Below are 23,673 nucleotides of genomic sequence, written 5' to 3' on the forward strand. Positions count from 1 at the left end.
CGAGTCCGCGGGGTGACGGGACAAGCCCAGGGTGCAGCTCCAGTCCAAAGGCCCACAGGGTCAAGGCCCGGGGACAGCCAGGGTTTCAGGGGGAGCCTGATGGCAGGCGAGACCCAGGCCCCCTCAAAGGCAGTGTCCGGCAGGAGGAAGGCCGTCTTCCTCGGGGAGGGCCGCTCGGGCTTCGCATTCGTCCCAGGCCGTCCGGGGGGGCGAGGCCCGGCACCGTGGGGACAGCCCCGCTCCCCGGCCCGGCAGAGGAGAGAAGGAAGGAGCAGTCAGGACGCGGCCCGTCCGTCTCAGTCCAAACCCAGTGAGCGACGAGGAGGAGGTTGTGTCTGTGCCGTTTATCCTCTCCCGCGCCAGCTTTGCCCACGCACAGACGCTCCCGGGGGGAAGCTGAGAAAGAGAGTGACAGTCTCTCCGTGCCCAACAACTGCTTGGACCAGGCCCAGAGAACGAAGCACTGGAAGATGAGGCTCAGGCCCTCCTGGGACGGGCCAGCAGGCTGGGCGCGGGGAGCTTCCGCCAAGGTGAGAGCAGCAGTTGGGGGGGCGAGTCGGCCACGCTGAGTGTCCGTGTCCCTGCAGGACCAAAGCGCCTTGACTGGTCAGTGGCCATTCACTGGGCACTGGGACCAGCCCGGCCCGAGGTCAGGGTCCCTCAGGCCAGCAAAGCATCCTGGGCCCTGGGGCTCTTACAGGACAGACAGGGAGATGAGCCATCAGTATCTGGTGAGGCCATATGGACACAAGGGGTAACTCCCCGGAGAGTCTTGGGGGACTGACTCCTCCGGGGGGTCCTGGCTGTGATCCTACGGGCGGATAACGTGATCCCTGACCCCTGGGCTGGGGTATGCATTTGGCGCTCCCTGAACCACCCCCGGGTAACAGTCTCATGCAATTTCTCTCATTCTCTCACGGGCTTCCTGGGCGTGGCCCGTGGGGGTCACACGGTGCCCCATGGCTGCTGCAGAATTTCACACTGTGCCAGAGACACCGTGCGTCTAGGACGGCCCCCAGCAGCAGGGCGGCCGAGGCAGGTGCAGGGGTGATTCTAGCCCAGAGCAGAGTTCAAGATGGGGCAAACTGGGTTTGGGAGCATTGGGAACTTGGGTAAGGGTTTGTTTGGATCTTCGGTCACTCTTGCTGTGTGTGTAAAACCCTCCCAGTGTCTTGGAGTGAGAGCCCACGGCTGGGGGCCCTCGGGACGCCATCCCGCAAATGGCCCAGCCTCACGGGAGCGTGTCCCCACGTTGTATGAGGCTAGGCTGGCTCGTGATGCAGTAATCAGTGACCCCAGATCTCGGTGGCTTATGCAACAGAGGTTTATTTCTGGCTCCTACGATTCGTCCACAGCAGGGTAGAAGAGGGAGGTCCTGCCCACCGGAATCTCCTGGGAACCTGGGCCGGCAGGGGGGCTCCATCTGAGGCGGGCTCCTGCCTGGCCAACGGCTCCCAGGTTCTTAAAGTTCCTGCCTGCAAGTGACCCTCACTTCCTCTCCTAGTCCATCAGCCATAGCAAACCTCACTAATGCCCCAGCAGGTGGGGGTCACGCGTGACAAAGTGTCCAGGGGAGGAGAAACAGTGTTTGTGAGGCTCTCGGGAGGCCGTGGCGGGGAGGCTGGCTGGTGGACAGTGATGGGGGCCGGAGGGCTGCCCTTCTCCACCCAGACTGAGCCAGAAGCAGGCAGAGGCAGAACGGCCTCGGGGGCTCATGGTTCCTCACAAGCGTCACCTTCCCAAAGCTTTCTCAGCAGACTGTGGAATCCAGGTTAGAACCTTCGGCAGCACCCGGCTGTTCTAACCTTGTTACGGCGGTCAGCAGGACATCAGCACATCAGGGCCAGGGTTTAAAGAACTTTCAGGAACCAAAGGTTTTTTGTTTGTTTGGTTTTGGTTTTTGTTTTTTTTGTTTTTTTTTGCTGTTGTTGGAATTTCAGAAACTAAGGAGGAAAAAAAAATGAAATGAGGACAGGAATACTGTTTTAAAAGAAAACAGAAGCAAACACACCTTTGCCTTTGCCACACACTGGACAAACACAAGGATGGGCTGAAGGGAGGTACCCTCTGGAGAGCATGACTTGGGATGCCGCAAGCTGCTGGGTTCCGAAGCCAACAGGAGGAAGGGCTCTGTCCTCCCAGCTCTCCGTGGCAAAGACAAAGCTGCTGAGCCAGAGATGGGCGATAGGAAGACATTTGCTGAAGTTGGTGGCAGGGGGAGGTCATAGAAACAGGAAGATGTAGGGGCCTGGGTGGCTCATTCAGTTAAGCGTCTGCCTTCAGCTCAGGTCATTGTCCTGGGGTCCTGGGATCGAGTCCTGTGTCTGGACTCCCTACTCAGCGGAGAGCCCTTCTCCCTCTCATCCCTGCTCGTGCTGTCACTATCTCTCTCACTCTCTCTAAAAATCTTTAAAAAGAAACAGGAAGATGCTTGCTGGGCTTCTGTGCCTGCTTCCATCAGGCTGGAGCAGCCTGGGTCCCAGCCCTCCCTCCACTTTCAACGCCCTTGTTCGTCAGGTCTTGTTAACTGTCACTTCTCTGGTAAGTGTCCCCTGACCTCTCCAAACTGGGCTGCCTGGTCCTCCCCGTGCTTGCCGTATTCCTTGTATCCCAGCTAGGCTGTGCCCTTGAGATCTGGGGTCACCTCCGGAACAGAGGGCGTGCTGTGAATCTGACGTGAATGAATGATGGGGCGTGGGGGGGCGCGGCATCCTTGCTTCAGGGGTCAACAAGCCAAGTGGAGGCCCCTGGGTCTGACTGCAAGGGAGCCGCAAGGTCAATGCTGAACCTTTCCTGGTTGCTTCCAGCTGCCCTGGGCCACTGCTGCGGGGCCATTCCCAGATCCTGACACGGCAAGCCCCTGGGACTGGCCCAGACTCAAGGACCTCGAGACCAGCCCGAGGCTCCCCGAAGCCAGGACCTGAGCTGATGAATGGTTTTGCCCAATTCCATCCACTAGACACTTTGGCTTGCCCCATCCCTGGGGGCTACAAGTTCAACCGACCCCACACTACTTAGAGTGGCACACTCGGGGTTTTAACCCTCATTCATCAGGCCCAGGGACACCTCAGTATTATGCCTTTACCACCTTTACCAGAAACATCCTGAATGTTCCCATACCTTTTGTAGAGTAGGCCATTCCCGGGCACCGGGAAACAGGAGTATCCTGGCCACACAATCTACCTCTTAGTGCCTCAGTTTACCCTTATGTCAACTTGGGCTGCATCTGCCTCTTCTTACATTACAGAGATTCAGGAAACATGATTATTAAAGCGCTGGCTGCTCTTTGGAAGAAAAGGACTGTATTTTCATGCTTTTATCCTCTAGCTCCCCACTCCCCACTTCCCTGGAACTTTCTCGAATGTGCTCCATGGGCCAAACTAGAGCGGAAACCCCCAGGACTGGTGGGTGTTGGCAAGTGAATGGTGGCAGGCCTGGGAACACACACAGGCAACGATGTTGTCCAAGCACTTTCAGTTCAAAGGGAAGCAAGTTCAAAGCTGCTCGTCATTGAGGTGGAGGTCCTTGGGCCGGACAGTCCCGGCATGTCCAGCCCCGCCCCTGGGAGGGCTGCTGGGGGAAGCGACCCATCAGAAATGAGGGGAGGCTTGTAGAAATGGCCTCCAGATGTGGGCCGTCCTGGGCACCAAGCCGAGCTGCTCCAGCTGCAGCCGCGTGGACCTGTAGGCGTTGAGGTTGCTGTAGGGAGCTGGCGTGCTGTCGTGGGGCCTCAGGGAGAAGGGGGCCTGTGGGCTCAGGGCCCCCCACGGGCCAGGGTGGGGCTGAAGCCTGAGGGGCAGAGCGGGGTTGGGGGCCAGGGGACTGCTGGGCCCCGAGGACGCTGACAGACTCTGGTTCTGGGGGTTGCTGCCCGTCGAGTGGCTGCTGAAGGGGTTGGAGGACGTGTGGTCGCTGGCCGAGCGGCTACTGCCACTGAGGCGGCCGGGCGGGGGGCTGCGGCCTGCTCCGGGCTGCAGGGGTGCCACCAGCCTGGGAGACTTCGGGCCCATCACAGGCTTGGAGGAGGCATAGAGGTGGCGAAACTCCTCGTCGAACAGCTCCACTGCCGGGCCCGTAAACTTGGAGAGGATGTTCCGGTGGACGTGTCCGCAGAGCCAGGTGAAGCTGCGGGGGAAGAGGAGAGTGGTGGGTGGGACGGAGAGGCCTCGCGAGTCCCCGTCCCCTACAGCCCCCCCCCCCGCACCCCCCTTCCCCCGCTGGCTCCTCTGGGGGAAGTGGAAGTGGGCTCATGCCTGGCTGGGGGGAAGGACTTAACATTAGCTCTCCCGCCTCCGGCCTGCTGCAGGATGACCTTGGTACCCGCTTCACGGATGGCAAAACCCACAGTGCAGAAATCAGCAAATGTTTGCAGGTGAACAATAAAGGCACCAGACTGGATCTCCGGCCTCAGGATTCCCTCCTGGTGCTCAGATCCTGCCTCTCCTGCTGAGGCCCAAAAGGGCTAAGTGAGAGCTGAGTCCCAGTGTCCCCAGCTCTGTGCTCATGAGTCCCCTAGCTGCTGAAGCCCCCTGTGAAATGTGGGAACCCCTGCCCCTTCTAACCAAAGAGGGGTCTGGGCAAGGCAGCTGCGAAACACGGGCCGCTCCTCCGTGGGAATGGGCTTGGAAGAGGGAACACAAGGCGGGCACACCAGAATGGGAATGACACAGCTCACGTGCACTTGGCCTAGAAACCGGGGGACGTGGGCAGAAGCCTCCGCCCTCCCTCCATTTACTGGCTTTAAATGAAAACAAAATGCCGGAGGCATTTATGGATTGCTTCTTATGATTCCTTGATTGAACCAAATTCCCTTTTCTCTCTGATGGACAAGTCTCCTCATTCACTGCCCCCCCCACACCCCACTCCCACCCAAAACCCTTGAAAAGGCCTGGTGAGAGCACAGAAGCTAATAATGGGCACCCAGGCCTGGAGAGCAACCATGGCAGGATGGTTAGAGGGAGACAAGGTCACTCGGAGGTGGGGGGACAGGAATGACCCCCAACCAACCGTCTCAGCCCCCCACCCCCCATCCACCAGCCCAGCCCGCAGAGTCCCTGCTCTGAGAGGTGGAGTGAGGCCCACGCAAGGTGGGGCCAATCCTGGGAAGAACAATGAGGCTTTGTTTACGCCTCACCCCCCCTCCTGGAGCCACCCACACACCCCAGAGAGGTGAGCAGCTGATGCGGGGTGCGGGCCAGCAAGGGCACAGACACGGGGACAGCGGGGGACTCCTGGCTACACTAAGACGTCAGTGGCCTTGTATTGTTTGGAATCAGACTAGATTACGCCAAGCAACTGTGTGCTTTACGCAACAAAACAGGTGCAAGGGTGCCCTGGCAACTTTTCTGGCTCCCACGCCCCCTGTGCCCTACACCTCAGCAGGGGCCCCCCTCAAGTCCCTTGGTGTCCCTGTAGACCCCCGCACACCCATGCACCATGCTGGGCTTCTCCTCCATACCCTGTGTGGCCATCATTCCATGCCATAGCTTTGAGACTTCATCACCCCCCTTGGTAGGAAATACACGTCCTTTCTATGGCTGTTTGGTCCTTCATACCCGGAACTGACTTTGTCACAATATTTGGCTCAAGGGCCGCTCTCATGACTGGTCTATTCCTGGCCTGTTTTAATTTTTGTAGCTATTTATTAGTTATTTTAAATAATGTAATAAGTACCAACAAACCTACCACCTAAAATAAAAAGTTACCATCTAGCCATACGGTCTCTCCCAGCAACGTATTTTTCAGGTCCGCCCCTCACGAAAGAGTGAATCATCACCCTGAATCCTGTATTCCAGTTCCCATACTTTCCTTTCTCTTTTTTAAAAAAAAAAAGTTTTATGTGTTCTGGAAAGAAAATATTTTAGTTGTTTTTAACATGTATGTAATATTTTGGGGTTTTTTCCCCCACTTAATATTATATTACTAAGATTTGCCCAAGTTGTCTCTGGTTGCTGTACCTCATTCATTTTTTACTGCTGTATAATATTTCACGGGTGGCTAGATCATGATTTACGCCTCCCGTCTCCCACTGACAACCATTCGTGTTGCTTCCACAGTATTTCCGTTGCGACCAGTGGTATAAGGAGCATTCTTACACATGTCTTTTACTGTCCCGTGGACTCAGTCTCTTAGAAATACCTCTAGGAGGGGAACTGCTGGATTATAGACCAGGTGAGTAGTCACCTTTAGGAGAAAATCCCAAACTCTTTTGAAAGTCATTATATCGACTTGCAATCCCATCAGCAATGTAAAAAGATGTGTACATCCAGCATTTGGTATTGTCAGTATTATTTTTTTTGCTGCTATAAAATGGCAACTCATTCTAGCCTTCATTTGCATTCTTCCGGTCATGATGCAGAACCCCTGTTCGTGTTTTCCCGCGTGTTGGCTCCCGGCTGAGATGCCTGCTCCCGCCTCCCATCTGCTCTGCCTCATGCTTCTTTGCTCTTATGATTCTCGGGAGTTCTTTGTGGTCCTTGACACTAACCTTGTGAGGGCATCATGAAAACCTGCTCCCACTCTGTAACCCGACTTTCACTTTCTCTCAGGGTTCTTTCAAGAACAAAAGTTCTTCATCGTAATATAGTCGGGCTTAGCAATCCTTTATAGTCAAGGCTTTTTTGTGTTCTGTTTAACACAAGAGAGGGGCGTGTGGGGGCACTTGGGTGGCTCAGTCGGTTAAGCAACTGCCTTCAGCTCAGGTCACGATCTTGGGGTCCTGGGATCGAATCCCACATCAGGCTTCCTGCTCAGCGGGGAGCCTGCTTCTCCCTTGCCCTCTGGCTGCCATTCACTCTGCCTGTGCTCTCTCACTCTCTCTCTGACCAATAAATAAATAAAACCTTAAAAAAAAAAAAAAAAGCATCTGCTTTTGGCTCAGATCATGATCTCAGCATCCTGGGATCAAGTCCTGCATCGGACTCCTTGCTCAGTGGAGAGACTGCTTCTCCCCCTGCCCCTCACCCACTTTGTGCCCTCTCACTCAAATAAATAAAATCTTAAAAAAAAAAAAAAAAAGAGGGGTGTCTGTGATAAGACACCCAGTCCTTCTCCTAAGGTCTAAAAGATATTCATCTATTCTTTTCTACTAAGAGTTTTAAAGTTTGTTTTTGACATTTCAGGCCTTTTGATCTATTGGAAGGTGGCTTTTTTTGTTTCTTTCTTTTTTTGGTGTATGTGTGAAATGGAATCAAATTTTCTGTGTGGGGAATTTATTTTTTTCCAGTTTCCCCTTTCCCCACTACTCTGATACGCCCCAGAGACATCTGGGTTTTCTGCTGTGTCCCATCTGTCGGTCTGCTGGCCCCTCCTTCAATGCCACCTCGTCAGGATTACTCCAGCTCCGTGACACAACCCGAGCTCTGGCGGAGCCAGTCCTCCCTGCCTGTTCTTCAGACTTACAGTGGCTAATCTCGGAGAAATACATTTTACATCATCACCTACTCACATGTACAAACGCAAACATCACCACACAACAGTTTCCAGAACATTCCTTATCTCAGCGTGCCCTCAGTATATTTATTCTACCCTATTTCATTACCAAAAAAAAAAAATTCCAGGCATCATCCACCAAATGGATTTCATGTCCTGCTAGTGAGGCACAGGGTTTGAAATACTTTGTTCCCCTAGCTACACTGGATGGCCAGGACTTTATGTGGACTTTCATTAATTTGTTCACTCATTCATTCAGCAAATATTATGGTCATATAGAATATTCAGGCACTGGATGAACTGTACTTCATGCCAGGAACGCAACAGAGAAGAAAACAGACCCAATCCAGGTTCTGACATCATGTTTACAATCTTGGCTAAAGGAGTCCACAGAGAGGCTCTCTAGGAGATGATCTGGAAACTATAAGGTAAGGAGTTAGTGGATTAAGACAGCAGGAATGAGATCTCCAACAGAGGGAATACACAGCAAGTGCAAAGGCCCTGAGGCCTGAAAGAGCATGAAAGACCTGGAGGAACACAGTGTGCCTACAGCACAGTGGAGAGGAAGGACAATCCAGCTCAGACAGAGGCCATGGTAAGCATGATTTTTTTTCCTTAGTCACAGTGACAAACATGGAAGGATTGTAAGGATGCAAGTAATCGGATTTGGTTTATGTTTAATAATCTTTCTGTTCCTGGTAGAGAAAGCTTAAAGGTGGAAGTGCGGGTCAGGGCAGGACCGGAATCAGGGCCAGTTAGGTTCTCATGCTGGGCCCCCCAAGGCCCAGCCCCAAAGGCACCAACGTCCTGGACCCTTCCAGCAGAAGTGGGAGCTCTGGTTGATCCCGGGGCACCTTCTTAGCTCATGCTGATCTCAGCGTACACACCACGCTGCTCGGTAGCTCTTTATCCATGTTTTTTGGTAACAGGGAAGAGCTCTGTGTGCTATGCTGGGGTAAGACTTTCTACAAGAGCTTAAAGGTTGACATGTACACCCCCCCACCCCCACCCCTCAGCTGAGGATGTGGACGGAGCTCTTCAGTTTGGGAGAACTGTCTACACCCGGGGCCAAAATGTCTGAAGCCAGGGACAGCTGCATTGAAAGAATGGGATGGAGACTCGTGTTTTGTTTTAACCAGAGACAGCCCTGAGCGACCCGGGGAGAAGCATCTTGCACAGAATGGCGAGCAGGTCACCTCTGACTGTGAGTACAAACCCGGTTACAGCTGTCCTGCCCCCTCTCCGGGAGCTGGATTCTTCAGTTCTCAGGAATGGCCCTGTGTGTCTTCAAGCCCACTGCCACTCACTTCCTGGCACCTCCTGTATCAGGATGACAAGCCCAGAAGGCACTGGACAGCTGGAGATCCTCACCAAGGAAGCTGGTGACCCTGGGTCAATCAGCTACCCTCTCTGTGCCTCAGTTCCCCCATCTGTCAATCAGAAGAACAATGCCTACTCAAAGGGTCGTCGTGATTAAATCCTTCCTAAAGGTCTGATCACACCTGGCCTCGGGCCTGACGCAAAGCTCAGCAAGGCTGGTTCTGCTTCCTTCTGCCCCTATCAAGGGCAAGCTTTCCCCCTCCACACCTCGGCAGGATGAACTCCACAAGGGCAAATCCAGATGAAAACAAAGAGGCATAATTCCCCCGATTGAAAATAAGAGGAGACACTCTCCCTCCTCTGCATTTTCTCCTTCAGAATTTCTTTCTCTGTCTCTGAAGCCAGAGGAGGGATCCGAATGAACAGGCCTTGCCACGCGTCCCCAGTCACCACCTTTAGCTCATACGCCTTTGCTCTGCCAGATTTGCCACAACTTCCCATGACTTTCTACTCTCCATCACACCTCACAGAAAAATGCTCAGGCTTGACCATTGTTTAGGATCATTTCTCTAATGAGGTGCCACACCATGTAAAGCTTAAAAAAAAAAAATCCACATGCTTTTCTCGAGTTAATCTACCTTTTCTCCAATTTACAGGCCCCAGACAGAGAACCTAGAAGAGTCATAGGAAAAAAAGAGGTTTTTCCTTCCCATATAGTAGGTGTGGGGTTTTGCTGGAGGTGAGAAAGATTATTTTGGAACTAGACAGTGGTCACGGTTGCACACACAGCGAATGTACTCAATGTCACTGAATTACACATTTAAAGTGGCTCATTTTAGATGATGTGAATTTCCCCGTAATAATCAAAGAAAGAATGAGAGAGAATTCCTCAGCTATGGTGGGCCCCTGACTCCAGGCTTGGGCCTTGGATCTGGGGCAGCTGCCCCGACAGAGATCTGACCCTTCCCACCCTGGTGATGAGCGAAGTCTAGTGGCAGCTTAGTTAAGGTCCGAGGTCAAGGTCAGAGGCCTCGAAGTCCTGACGTGCGGTTTGAGGCTCAGGTCCTACCCAGAGCCTCATGGCTTGATGCCCAGAGGCCTTTGTCACTCTCCAAGGAAAGAACCAAAGCCGAGAAGGTGGCTCTGGCCACTTGGGGAGAGAAGCCCAGCCCCCCACCGCAGCCTCTCACATAGCAAGTGCGCGCGAGGTGCCGGGCCCAAGGATTGGAGGCCCGTGGGCGCCCTTGGGCACAGGTGCCCAGTGAAGCAAAACAAGGAGAGAAGCTGTGGGTGGAAATACACAGGAGGCTCAGTGACCCTTGGATGCCAGAGGTGTCCCGTGTCAGACAGGGCTGCCCGTGTCAGAGCTCCTCCTGACAGGAGTTACGAGCTGGCTTCCTCCCCCTGCAGCCGGACGGGACCTCACTCGGCTCCACGCAGGCTACTGCGCAGCCAGGGAAATGGCAGCGCAGGGAAAGGTGGAGAGAGCACCAGTGGGGAGCCAAGGGGAGCTTTACCCAGCTCGGCCACCCCTTCCCAGGCTCGCTTCCCTCCCCCAACACTCTCTCTGTACTGGTTCTTTTTTTTTTTTTTTTTTTTTAAAGCAATCTCTATACCCAACTGGAGGCTTGAACTCACAACCCCAAGATCAAGAGTCACATGCTCGGGGCGCCTGGGTGGCTCAGTGGTTTAAAGCCTCTGCCTTCCGCTCGGGTCATGGTTCCAGGGTCCTGGGATCGAGCCCCGCATCGGGCTCTCTGCTCTGCAGGGAGCCTGCTTCCTCCTCTCTCTCTGCCTGCCTCTCTGCCTACTTGTGATCTCCGTCTGTCAAATAAATAAATAAATAAATAAATAAATAAGGAGTCACATGCTCTACCAACCGAGCGGGTCACAACTGGCTGTTGTTTACCTCCTTGGTTTGAATGGGAGCTCCACAGGGGCACCCCAGCCTTGAAGCATGCCTGGCATGTACCCAGTAGGTCTCTACAGAATGTCGAATGAAGGAAAGGAACAGAGAGGTGCAGTGACTTGCCCGAGGTCACCCAGCCAGGAAGCTACAGAGCTGGGAATTGAACCTCTGTTGTCTGACTTCTAGTTGAGGCTTCTGCCGTGGCCGGTCCCCGGCACCAGCCTTAGGTCCCAAGGAGTTTGGACACACTTCTGAAAATAAAATAGGACACAGGCTCACATACACACAGAGCCCAAAACGAACCGCACAGCTTTACCAGCACGCCTGAGACAGCTGAGGAGGGAAGAAGATGATTCCGTGTCCTGCTGCAATCTGCAGGGAAACGGGGAAGTGCCTCTCTACCCCGAAGCGCCCCCACCACCACCCGTCATGAAGGGTCCAGATGTCCGCCTTCTGCCCAGGCTGGTCCTGCCTCCAGCCTCAAATATGTGATGAAGTCCCAGCTTGGCCCGAGCAGCACCCTGGGAGCCGCCGGGAGGGGATAAGTGCCTGAGCGGCTGGGGCTCAGGCTCAGCCGTGGCCTCCTCGAAGCCTTCGGCAGGCGAAGCCCAGTGCTCACCTGTACGACCCCGACAGGACGTATCTCCAGTCCGAGATGATGAACTTCTCCTGGATTTGGCCGGCGAACTTCCGGCCTGATTTGGCACAGTACACCTCTCCTTCCACGCTCCGGATGGAGATGTTCTGTTGGAAGGGGAGTTGGGGTGTCACCCACTGTTTCCGTACGTATAGATACAGGTTTGCCGAGGAAACATCTGGAAGGACGCGCAAGACACAGGCAGGGATAATCTCTAATTCATAGGCTCATTGGCTATTTTTATTTTTCTCTTGGCTGAATTTTCTAAATTCTTTTCATTGTCCTGACATTGTCTGAGTCATGGGGGGTGGGGGAAGGGAGGAAAAGGGAGATGGTAGAATTTAAACAAAGTGGCAAACCGAAGAAAGAGGAGGGCCTAATGCCCAGGGAGCCCTCCGTCTAGGCTCCCAGGGACCACAGAGGCCCAGCAAGCCTAGTCTTGCCTTGTTAGTGGCTTTAGTGACACATGAGTCCCTGACCCCAAGCTGGTCAGAGGGAAGTGCAGTCAGAGGGGGGACCTTTGTGGAGACCTCAGTGGGCCCTCGATTCTCCTAAGGAAAGCTGTGTCCACAACCCAAATCATGGCCCCGTTTGTCCCTTCCCCCGCCCCAGAACACCTGCTGCCCCAGGCCTCAGCCAGAACCCTTGTGAGGCTGGAAAAATGAAAAGGCGGGTAAATCTCGGGGATCTCTGAGACAGGTGGATCCTGCTGGGGTCCTGTGAATGTCCTTGGTCTCTGGGCAGGCTCTGGGAAGGGGATGCCCAATGCTTCCAGCCTCTCCATAAGCTCTGTGACACGCTGAGAGGAGGGCCACATCCCGCCGTCCCTTGGCAGGCAGAGGACTGGCAGGCGTGGCTGGAGTGGGCCACGGCGGCAAGGCCTGTGCTGGTGGCCTGTTGAGGAGGTGCCATCCAGGTCAAGCAAGCCCGGAGGCCTGCGGCTCGGGGAGGCGCCTGAACTCGGCTTCATCCCAGGCAGTGAGGAGGGGCAAGGGCAGGAGAAAGGGAGGATGGCGGAGTCTCCCAGAGGCTGACCGGGCTGAGCCAGAGCCAGTCACCCAGGGACCCACCCACCCACGTGCTGGTAGGCACTGGGACGTCCTCCTCTGGGCCTCGAGTCAGCTGCCCGAAATCTGACACGACGAAAACCTATCTCTGGGTTTCTTTTCTCCTTGCCAGAAGAGGGAAGTCAGTGGGGAGCTGGGCTCAGTCCAAGAGGATCAGCTTCCTGTCGGGGTTGTGGAGTCCTCCGCGCCGATTGCTGCCGGGCCTGGGAAGCGCGGCCACGGAGCTGCTTCGGCCGAGAGAACAAGCCACAGGCGGCACCGACGGCGGCTCACGAGACCCCCACGGGCCCCTCTCAGTTCCCAGCCCCGTGGCTCTTCGTGAGGCCAAGGCGCCGCGGGCAGGGGTGATGGCAATCTCTTCCGGGTCGGGTCCCGCGGCCTCCCCCTGCTCTCTGGCTCCCCGCCCCTGCCATCTTGGAGGCCACGGTTTCCTTATGGGGTAGCCGCAGAGGAGGGAGGGCTGTCTGTCCTACGCTGGCCTTTGAGCAAGAAATACACCTTTCCTACGTTGAGCCATTGAGATGGGGTGGGGGAGCCACTGAGATGGCGGAAGCACGGCGGAAGCTACGCCATCCTAATACAAAATACCTTCTGGAGGCTCGCGGGGGGCCCTACCTTGAGGTGGCTGTCGGAGATCTGGACTTTGTCACACATCTCTTGGAAGAGCGTCACACCTCCCTGGTCCAGGAGCACACAGACGAACACCCCACGCTTGTTGGCCGCCTCTAGGATGTCACAGAAGATCTCCACGTCCGTGAACACATCCATCAGGATGGCCAGGACCTGGGCCAGGGCAGAGGGGTGGAAACAAAAAGAGTCAGGGGCCAGGAGCTAACCGGTTTCCGCCGAGCTTCCTAGGCCCCGGTGGGCCGAAGACAGCAGCTGCCCTTGCCACTGCTTTGGAGGAGACAGCACGAGGCGGGGGGCTCCGCCAGGGCAGCCCTGCAGGGAGAAGAGCTGGAGCGGAGGCCTCGGCGCTGACCCCATCTGTCCAACCCAACCCGGCTGGAGCGCAGCATGCACGGGAGGAAGGAGGCAAAGGCAGAGACCGGACACAAGGAGGGGAGGAGAAGGGCAAGGGGACGTGGTCAGGCAGGTTCGGAGGTGAGGCCTGGATGTCAAGTCCCGGCTGCTCAGCCACGTGGCGCTCGAAGGCGCTCCATGGCCACTGGTTTTCCAGTGTTTTTAAGCCACGGCATACTGCCTTGAGCAAAATCCCTGGGGAGACCCTAGAGAGAGACAGGAGACGAGGCAGAGCTGCCTCAGCGGGATGGACAACGGAGTCCTCCTCTAGCCTTACAGAACCATGGGGAGGAGAGAGCCCCAGAAATCCAACACCGGAAGGGGAGACGTGTGCAGGTCCCCCTGCCAAGGACCCAAACCTCCGCCTGCCAGCAGCGCCCCAACTCGCCGCAAGCAGTCACCTCTCCTGCACGAGCAACGTGTTTGGGCGGGGCCGCTGCCGGGTGCCCCATTGGGCTTGAGAATGAAGTCAGCCCCAGGACCAAGCACATGGCCAGCCTCCCTTGAGCTTCGTTCGAACATCTGGTTTCAGTCATGTTTTGAAGCCAGTCCCACCCTTGGCTTTCCCACTGTAGATGTCAATGCTTGCTCCTCTTCTTGTTTGGGGTCGTTTTCCACCGTATTGTGATTTGTAAAAAGAAACGTGTATTTGATCTTTGTCCCTATTTCCCGCACCAAGGTCTAAAGCCTTTGGAATTTCCTAAGTGGTGAGAGCAACCTAGAGGAAGGTCCTTTGTTATGCTAATGAGGCGACTTTCCGATGGGGGCTGGTTGCCAGGGGAACCTACTAAGTGATTAGAGGGTTGGAATTTTCGGTCCTTCCCACCTCCTTACTCCAAGGAAAGACAAGAGGGGCTGAATCCACTGCAAATGCCAGTGATGTAATCAGTCGTGCCTGTGTAACGAAGCCCACCTAAAAACCCAAGACGACTGCTTCAGAGGGCTTCTGGGTTGGTGATTTGGGGAGAGCAGAGTGCTCAGAGAAGGCATGGAAGTTCCATGCCCTTCCCCATACCTCGCTTTGTACATCTCTTCCATCTGGCTGTGCCTGAGTTCTACCCCTTGTAATAAACTGGTAATCTAGAAAGTGAAATGTTTCTCTGTCGTGAGCCACTGTAGCAGACTGACCAGCCGCAAGAAGGGGGTCATTGGAGTCTCCAGTCTGAGCTTCGGACTGGCATGGGTTGGGACATCCAGCTGGCTGAGAATTGCTCGGTGGTGGGGGACCCCCACACAGTGGGACTAGAGCAGAATTAGACAGCTGTCACCCAATCAAAAGTCTGTCCTAATACCCAAATCACGGCATATTGACAAGTGGATATGGCAGCCATTAGCAATGATAATTATAATGGTCACATGAAAACTGTGAGACATGGTGAAATGTTGAAGCAAAACTGTTGTATGATCCATGCTCGACACAGGTGTATTAGCAATGAATGAATTCAGTGAAAAAGGATAGCAGAGCGCAAGATGATAGTCTGTCCAGTATGATTGCCAGTGAAGGAAAGCGGTGTGTAGACACACACATTAGCAAGCCCAAGGCCCAAACTAGTGGTCAGGTTTGGACTGGGCACTATGGCAGTTTTCAACATTACCTGTAATTATGTTCCACCATTTTTCTAATAATTGCTCTGTGTGTGTGTGTGTGTGTGTGTGTATGCTGTGTGTGTATATGTATTTATATAGAGAGAGATATATGTATTCTATGGACATATATATGTATATACAGATATATAGGTATATCGACCATCAACACCTGGGAAGTAGCCAGGCAAGAAGAGGGTCATTGAAACAGACAAAGGAGTACCTGGTACCCACATGGAGCTGACTTCCTGCCCAGATGTTGGGACTGTCTGGACAGGGGTAGGAAGTCAGAAAAGATGTTCTAATAGGGAGGCCACGCTCCTTTAGAACCATGGCACAGGTTCCTTTAGAACCTGTTAGCACACGATTGTCTCCACACAGCAGCAACCCAGGCCCTCTCTGCTGGAAGAGAAATGCTTCCTCCTTGAGGGCGGTATAGGTGAGAGGGACACCTCTTTCTCCCCAGGAGGTCAGTAAGTCCTCCCCGGTTGTGTTCCAGCAAGTCCTTGCTTCCCAGAGACAGGGCTGGTGACAGACTGAACAGAGAAGCAGCCATGTTTACCAATAACCCCACGTCGTGATTGAAGGGATGCGTGGAAACAGGCCCGTGATGTCTAGGTTTATCCTGTTGGCCTCCTGTTGGCTCCCAGCGGATTGACTCAAGGCCCATAATCGCTTCAGTCCCTTACAGGGTGTCGTGAATGAATGACGACTTCCCTAATGATATGCCCACATCCTGACCACCAAAAATCTGTGCACGTGATCTCCCTTGGAAAAAGTTTCCTCAGGTGCAATTAAGACTCTCAAGATGAGGGCCATCTGGGTGGCTCAGATGGTTAAGTATCTGCCTTCAGCTCACGTGATAATCTCAGGACCCCGGGATCGAGCCCCACCTAGGGCTCCCTGGTCAGTGGGGAGTCAGTTTCTCCCTCTCCTTCTCCCCCTGCTTGTGCTCACTCTCTCTCAAAAGAATCAATAAAATATAAAAAAAAAAAAAAGAACTCTCAAAATGAGATCATCCTGGATTATCCAGTGGGCCCTAAATCCAATGGCAAGTGTCCTTGTAAAAGACACTCCGAGGAGACATAAAGGAGGGGGGGCACATGAAGTCAGAGGCGGAGGCTGGAGTGAGGTGGCCACAAGCCAAGGAATGCCCGCAGCCACCAGAAGCTGGGAGCAGAAGACAGGACCCTCCCCGAGAGACTTCAGAGCAAGGAGGGCCCAGCTGACATCTCCATGTTAGGTCTGCCTTTCAGAGCAAGGAGAGAATAAATATCTCTTGTTTTAAACCACCAGCGGGCTGCTAACTTGTCTCAGCAGCTCTGGAACACTGAGACGGAGGGATCACATACTGTCCAGACGACAGTGCTTTCCCGGGGTGTTAGGGCGCTGCGGCTCCAGACCATATGCTACTGGAAATGAGCTGAGTGCCTTCGGACAACTCACTTACCCTCTCTGGGGCTCAGTCTCTTTACGGTAAAACACTGCTCAAAATAGAGCATTAGCTATCATTCAAGCTGCATCTACCCTGAGCCCAGATAATATAAATGAAACCAGGTGCAAAAAGTAAAGGTTTTTATTCTCGTTTGACTATGATTTTTACGGGCCTTGTGAGCAAGTATGAATCATGATATAAAAACGCCATGCAAACATGTTTTAGTCTGGGTTGTAGAAGAGGATTAAAAGTAGTGCGACACCTCTAGGCGCATAAAAAAAAAAGAAAGTGGGCCAGTCCGCTGGACCAGCACATTGGGGTAGGGTTGGCCGAGAAGAAGGAAGTACTTCCCCCGCCCCTTGCTAAAGAAGGAAGCCCAGCCTGGCAGGTGGGCTTGGCAATTTGAGCAGCACAGAGACCCAGGAGCCCTGCTAAGGGGATATGCTGGTCCCTTGGGGCAATCCCCAGGCTCAAGAGTCATCCTGTGGGGGCCTCAAATCCTGGCTGAGAGTCCCTCACCCCCTACCGGACAGATGTGAGCTCCCCCGGGGCTGGAAACCCTGCGGCTTCGGGAATGGCAGAGTGGAGGAGGGGAGAGGGGGTTTGGGTCTAACTGGGGCCCAGCCTGTTGGGGACAATCTCACCCCATCTCCCATTCTCTGCCTCTACTTCTCTTCTTGCCTCTTTCTCTTGTCTGTGCTGAGGCTCCTTTGTTTTCCCCAAACAACAGCAATGGCAAGGGTTTTGCAAATCTCCGCGCTATCTGGCCTGCCAGGAGCCAGCTGGCTTCGGGGACCTGCTTCTGCAGCGATCCGCTGTGCTGGGCTGCGTGGGTGGCGGCGAGGGAAGGCGGTCCAGCCTCTCACAGAGGACCGGTTAGAAAGGGCATGACCTCCCAGGCCCGCTGAACCCATCTGGGAACCCTCAGGGATCCTGACCACACTCAGAGGATGCATTCATCGTGCTGTTTCCATCTTTTAGGATGTCTGCCATCCAAGGCCAGCTGATACCTTGCTAGAAGCACAAGACGCACACCAAGCCAACGGTCCCCCTGCCCTAAATGACCCCAGGACCCTGTCCTGGACCACGAGCCCAGAGCCTGCTGACATGATTCCAACCGGCCACTCCTAAGCTGCTCGCCCTGCCTGCCCTCCCTTGCCTGAACAAGCACAATAGCAGACTGTGCGCCTGCATTCCCCGCGGGCGCCCCCCGCCCCCCCCCCCCCCCCCCCGTGCTTCCTGTGTGGTCCGGCAAGGCCTGCTCTGCCCCCTGCTTCTAGGGAGCTATGAGCAAAACCTTCTTGTTTCATGCCAGTCATTTCCATGCCTGTATGTCGTCCCACCCATCCCTCTGAACCTCTGAACCTCCTGACCTTTGCCTGGAATCCCTTTCCCTTCCTCTCTGCCTGACCACCTCTTACTCAGCCTGTGAGACTCAGCTCGAGGCCGCCTCTTCCAGGAAGCCTGCCTTAGTCACCCTGTCCTCCCCTCCCAGGCACAGAAGCTTGCTCACACTCAGGGCTGCCTCCCACTCCCTGTTGTCTTCTCCTTCCCTACTTGGGCCGACAGAGGCAGGGAGCTCTCCAGAGGGAGGTCGGCCTCTGGGTCCATTCTGCCACCTGCGTGCGGGGCCTGGCTATGATTAGGCTTTGTGGAATAAAGGAATGCGAGCATGGAGGGAAAGGAATTCCTGCTAGTTTAGAAGTGGAAACTGGTCTGGAAACCACCCAGCTTGGGCAGGCTCTGTGTGTTTTCCTCTCAGGAGGCTGAAGCCACAGGGGGAACATGCAAACCTATCGACTCTCCTGCTCTGAGTGGACAGGACAGCCTGTGACTAGGTTCCCACCTCCCTGGCATCAGGGCCTGGGACAAGAGGGTGTGGTGGGGACTGCGGCAAAGGGACTTACCCACCAAAAAGCGGGTCTTGGTGGGTCATTACTCAGCACCAGCATAGCTGGCTCTTCCCACCTGCTGAGAGGAACTGGAAATGCTTACTTTTAGGTGAAATCCTCAGGTTTTGAAGTGTCATCTGTTTGGGTTTTTTTAAAGATTTTATTTATTTGACAGACAAAGATCACAAGTAGGCAGAGAGGTAGGCAGAGAGAGAGGGGGAAGCAGGTTCGGAGACTGATGAGGGACTCGATCCCAGGACCCTGGGATCATGACCTGAGCTGAAGGCAGAGGCTTTAACCACTGAGCCACCCAGGCGCCCCTTGAAGTGTGGTCTTAAATTCATAACGTGCTGTACCGGTGAAACAAAGGATACAGGCCGGAGGGCAGGGCTTGGGCCCACAGAGAGAGAGAAGCCTCACTGGGTAGGGAAGAGGGGACAGGGGAGGGACTCAGCGGCAGGGTCGGGGGTGGGGACTGCTTCACCTGCCCTGACTGGCTTCCTTCCAGGGAGCCTCACTCACCCCCAGAACTGCAGCTGTGGTTGAGAACTTCCCCGACACCACTGGTCCCTACCCCTCGGGTGGGCACTGACCTTCCCTCAGACAGACCAGAGCCAGCCCCACTCCAGCGTGGAGTCCGAGGCCTGGGGAGGTCAAGGCTCCTGCCCCAGGCGAGGGGGTCCGCCCCAGGCAGTGTGGGCGCTCAGGGCTGCCTGCCTCGGCCCGTCTGTCAATTCCTCCTGCTGACCTGTCACGGAAACATGAAATCCCTGAGACCTGAAAAGCCAGAGCTCCACCCACTGTCACTTTACCTAATTTTCCAGAACTGCACTCCTTCCCCCTCTTCCACACACAGCCCCGCCACCCGAAGCCGGGCTTTTCCTGGAGCCTTCAGCTTTCAGCGGCAGGACTGGGAGCAGAGCAAAAAATGAGCTTAAATATCAGCTGGTCCTTTTCCGAGTCTACTCTTGTCCCTCTGCAGCTTGAGGAGGGAGGAGTGGGCGGCCAACGCCCTGTTCGGACAGGGGGGCGGGGGGAGCAATCCGCCAGCCCTTCAGCTGGGGCAGGAAGCCACCGATCCCATCCGATCCCCGGGGCAGTGAGAGAACTGATGACCAATGCCCGTCACCGTGCCTGCAATTCTACCGGCCAAGCTCTGGTCGTGAGATATTTTTCTTCTTTCTTCTTCCTTTTTTTTTTTTTTTTAAAGATTTTATTCATTTAAGAGAGAGCGTGCATGAGCAGTGTGGAATGGCAGCGGGAGAGGGAGAAGCAGTCTCCCTGCAGAGCAAGGAACCCCACCTGGGACTCGATCCCAGGACCCTGGGATCATGACCTGATTCGAAGTCAGACCCTTAACCCACTGAGCCACCCACGTGGCCCTATTTTCTTCTTCTAAAGTCGAGTATTAAAATGTAAATATTCTGGGGAGAAACCTCTGTGCCTATCCCGTCTTCCGTCTGACCACCAGCTGGATTCAGGGGCTGCTGGGTCATTTGTGGACAGACAGGTCTAACCTGAGTCTGAGAGGACAAGGGACAAGCGTGTGTCTCAGTGGTGGCCCCTTCATTTGGAAGCACAGAGGTGAGGGGCCTGGCCCTAGCCGGCGGGAGGGGGGGGGTGGACAAGAAAGGGACTTGGGCGCTGCGTCCTGTGGAAGGAGTAGGCCTTCGTCAGGTGGAAAGCAGGGAGGGTGAAGGGGTCCCAGGCAGAGGGAACGGCGCATGCAAACCTCCAAAGACTGAGCAAGGAGGGCCGGAGAGTCTGCAGGTCCCTAGGGATGGAGCGGCTGGAGCCGAGAGAGGAGCTGGAGAGGCTGTGAGCCATAAGGAGTTGGCTTTTCCCACTGTGGGCAACTAGGAGCCATGGAGGGCTCTAAGCAGAGAAGGGACCCACTTAGATTTGAAGTATAGAAGAAGTGCTCTACGGCCACACGGAGACTGGAAGATGGAAGAGGAGGGGCGGGCAGAAAGCAATGGCAGGAGTTCCAGTGATGGGTGGTGGTGGTCTAGCCCCGGACCGTGATGGGTGGGACCAGAAAGTCAGTAATCCAGGGAAAGACAGACGGTAACATCCGTGACCCCATCCTCAGCCCCAGTTTTCTGGACTTGGGCAGGACCCACCCCCCTCCTCTTCCTCCTCCCCCTACCCCAAGGCCAAGGAGACACAGCCCCCCCCGCGCCTCATACCTGGCTGGTCCGGGTGATGCAGCGGCGAATGAGGTCTCTGATGTTGTTGTGCTTGTCCGCCTGGAAGTACACCGTGGCGCTGGACTTCTCCTTCAGGTAGGGCTTCTGGGCTGAGGCCCAGGTGTGCAACAGGGTCGGCTCGCTGCCCTCGGAGGCCACGGGGAAATAGGTTCCTGACGGCAGGGAGCAGGAGTCCAGTCCCCGGGGGCTGGCCTCTGCCCCTCCTGGGGGCTCCGGGGCACAAGAGGGCTCCTTGGCCCGGGCCTGGATGTACTGCGCCTCCACCGAGGACAAGAAGTCGACCTCACCTTCCTGGCCGAGTGCCTGCCAGTAGGCCTCGGGTCCCCCATCCAAGAGGGCGTCCGTGGCCAGCCGGGCACTCTCATTGTCACTGAAATCGGCCCTGGTCGGCCGGACCCACTGGCTCTTGACCTCTTCCAGGCGTTTCCGGATCTTGCCCACATGCCTCGACCAGCTCATGTTGCCCCGTACCCCGCTCGTGGAGGACAGGAGGCTGTGGCTTGAGCTCCCCCTGATTTCAGGGCAGGCGGGCCATGCCCCAGCAGAGCAGAGCCCTTAGTGCTCCCGGGAAGCACCGGGCATCCACCTGCCACCTGTCACGCCCGCTGGAGGAAGTGATTTACCGCAGGCTGAGCAACACGTCCCGGGATCAGGATCATCCTCACAGCCAGGCCCTGGCTTATCTCAGCGCCACCGCCCTGCCCGCGGGCTGAGGGCCGGCTCTGTCACGCCCGTGCACACTCAGCCCTGGGAGCGGTCCTCTGCGCTCATTGCACAACTCTCCAGAGCCCCGGCCTGCCAGCCTGCCGTGCAGAGCGGGGAGGCTCTCCCAGCACCCCCAGGCCTCGGCCCCTCCTGTGTTTCAGTTCCAACTCCGTTGGTTCAAGACAAGAACTCCCCTGCGGGGGAAAGAGGTTTCCTGAGACAGTGCCAGCATGGGGAGGGAAGTTGAACGCAGGCCAGGCAGAGTTGCCCGCCAGACATGCTCCTTTCTTCCAGTGACAACGAGGTCCCAGCCTCCGGTCCTCCAAAAAAGCTTTGCTCTGCTCCCTCTCTCCCCTACTTGGTTTGCCAGAGAAGGTCTGGTCTGGGGGCTGCATGACCTGCTTGGAGTACGGCCCAGAGAGGACCCTGTCACTGTGTCTGGGCCCGGGGCATTGGGACCTGTCGTCTCCCAGCTGGAGGCGGCAGGTGGCAGCAGGTGTGTTTGAAGTATAGGAACACTAAGGGAGAAGGCACAGTTTCTTTCCAGGTCAGGTCATGGTCACGTCCATGTCGGTGGAATGCCACGCCTGTCTTTGGGTTCAGCCAGAAACAGACTGAGACAGGATTCGAGTATAATAAGTGGTAGCTGGTCGAAAGATGATTCCAAGAAGGGCCAATGGGGAAGGGAGGAGTGAGACAGGACGGGTGGGGAGCCCCCAAGGGGGCACGCTGATGGGCAGGCTACTGTAGTGCACATCTGGGATCTATGAACAGTGAGGGACCATGTGGGGTCGTTCCCGCAGGGCCCCCTGGGAGACGGTAGAGAGTACATCTTAGAATTTTGCGACCCAAAGGGTGAGAATTTATCTGCCAGCCTCCACCTGTCATCGGCAGAGGGCTGGCCCTGGGCCCACACCGACCCTCAGGAGGGGGGCCTGCCCCGTGCTCACCAGGCACGACGCTGAAGCCAGAGGAAGCATGTGGTCGGACTCTCAGGGGCGCGGTCAGAGACTCACCGGAGAGGGAGGGCTAAGGGGATGGAAGTAGGGCCCCGGGAATGCCTGCTGAGAGAACTCTGCCAGAACACGGGGACTGTGGGGTCCTCACACGGCTGGCATAGAGGAGGAGCCAGAGGTCTGTCGGGGGCTCATCTATTTTTGGGAGAAAATGGCTGTCAGCATCTTTAAGCAGGGGCCCAAGAAGCTCGGGCCAGTTGGAGGCAGTATTTGTAAAGGTACAGTCCAAAGAAGAGAAAAAGAGATTTCTTCTCTTCTTTTGAAGGTCGTTGAAGAAATCCAGTTCACTCCCTCAGCGACCCTCCCTTCATTAGATGATATCTAATCCCTGGACCCCTCGGGACGACAGGCTCCCAAACCCTCTGCCCAGTGCTCTCTGGCTCCACGCCCTTCCGCCTGTTCCTTCCGCCAACTCTCGCTGATGCAGATAGGCTTAACCTCTTCCCCACTTTCTCATCTGAGCCTGCCTCCTCTCTGGCCCTCCTCAGTCCCTCCTCCCGTTCTCTGTCACCTATATCCAGTGCCGGGTCGGCTGAAACTAGCCTGGGGAGGGGAGTAATGATGCCTGGGGTTTGTTCTGGGTCACACCCCGGCTGGAAATCTGGCCGCAGCTCTCCATGGCCTGCCTTCTTCAGTACTGTTTCCAAGGTTTACGTTGGAGACGCTGTGTGCTGGAGACCTGTGTCGACAGGCCCGCCTGACCTCTCCTACACTTGGCTATGCTCGAGTGCTCTCTGCAGGCTGGCCATCTGCGCTGAGGGAGACATTGATTAGTGGGCCTCATTTCACAGATGAGGAAAGCAAGGCTCAGAGAGATTGAGTAACTTGTCCAAGATCACACAGCTGCTGAGTGGCATAGCCTGGGCACTGTCACCCCAAAGCCCAAATATTTTCCACTGTGCCAAATTTCACCCTTTCCCTTCTCCTCCCCTTTCTCCTTCTACCCTCAGAAAAATCCACATCCTCTTACCAGTTCCAGAATGTATGCAGGGGAGAATGAAAGAAGGGGGGTGAGGGGATGGGGTTCTCCTCTCACCCAGGCCCAATTCTCTTTGTCCGATGAATAAATGATTGAGGGACCCCTGAAAGAGTGGCTGGTCTCCCAGGCCTGTGGGGACTATTTTTACCTGTGCACTTGCAGAGTAATTCTCATCCAAGAAAAAAAAAATCTAAATGGAACTTTCACCTGTAGAGCTGCTGGAAGATCCTGTTTCTGCTTTCCTTATCTCCATGCCCTCACAAGACCCAGAGATTCTACTTAAACCCTTCAGAATAGACAGAGATACAGTCTATGTACGTTGGCACACCTTATTCCCTTATTTCTGTGTCCCCCGGCAGACATGACTAGTGGATCCCAGAACTCTTTCCCCAGGAACTGGGAACCAACACTCCCTGCCCTTTACACGGCTGAGAGAAGCCCTCCCCTGGAGGAATCTTGGATGTA

General features: G+C 55.4%; 1 protein-coding gene across 2 annotated transcripts; it reads right to left on the reverse strand.

The window, feature by feature from the left end:
• Window positions 1-3,527: 3,527 nt before the first annotated feature.
• FAM83A (family with sequence similarity 83 member A) lies at window positions 3,528-21,051 on the reverse strand. Of its 2 annotated transcripts, XM_046018223.1 has the most exons (4): window positions 20,488-21,051; window positions 12,980-13,147; window positions 11,280-11,404; window positions 3,528-4,125 (listed from the first exon to the last, which is right to left on the reverse strand). In XM_046018223.1, exons 1-4 carry the CDS (start codon window positions 20,965-20,967, stop codon window positions 3,591-3,593), a joined length of 1,308 nt encoding a protein of 435 aa, XP_045874179.1. In that variant the 5' UTR covers window positions 20,968-21,051; the 3' UTR covers window positions 3,528-3,590. The 2 variants fall into 2 exon arrangements, with proteins under 2 accessions (XP_045874179.1, XP_045874181.1); XM_046018225.1 differs by lacking the exon at window positions 12,980-13,147.
• Window positions 21,052-23,673: the final 2,622 nt, after the last annotated feature.

This window comes from Meles meles, chromosome 1 (assembly GCF_922984935.1).
Source record: "Meles meles chromosome 1, mMelMel3.1 paternal haplotype, whole genome shotgun sequence".
Classification (NCBI taxonomy): domain Eukaryota; kingdom Metazoa; phylum Chordata; class Mammalia; order Carnivora; family Mustelidae; genus Meles; species Meles meles.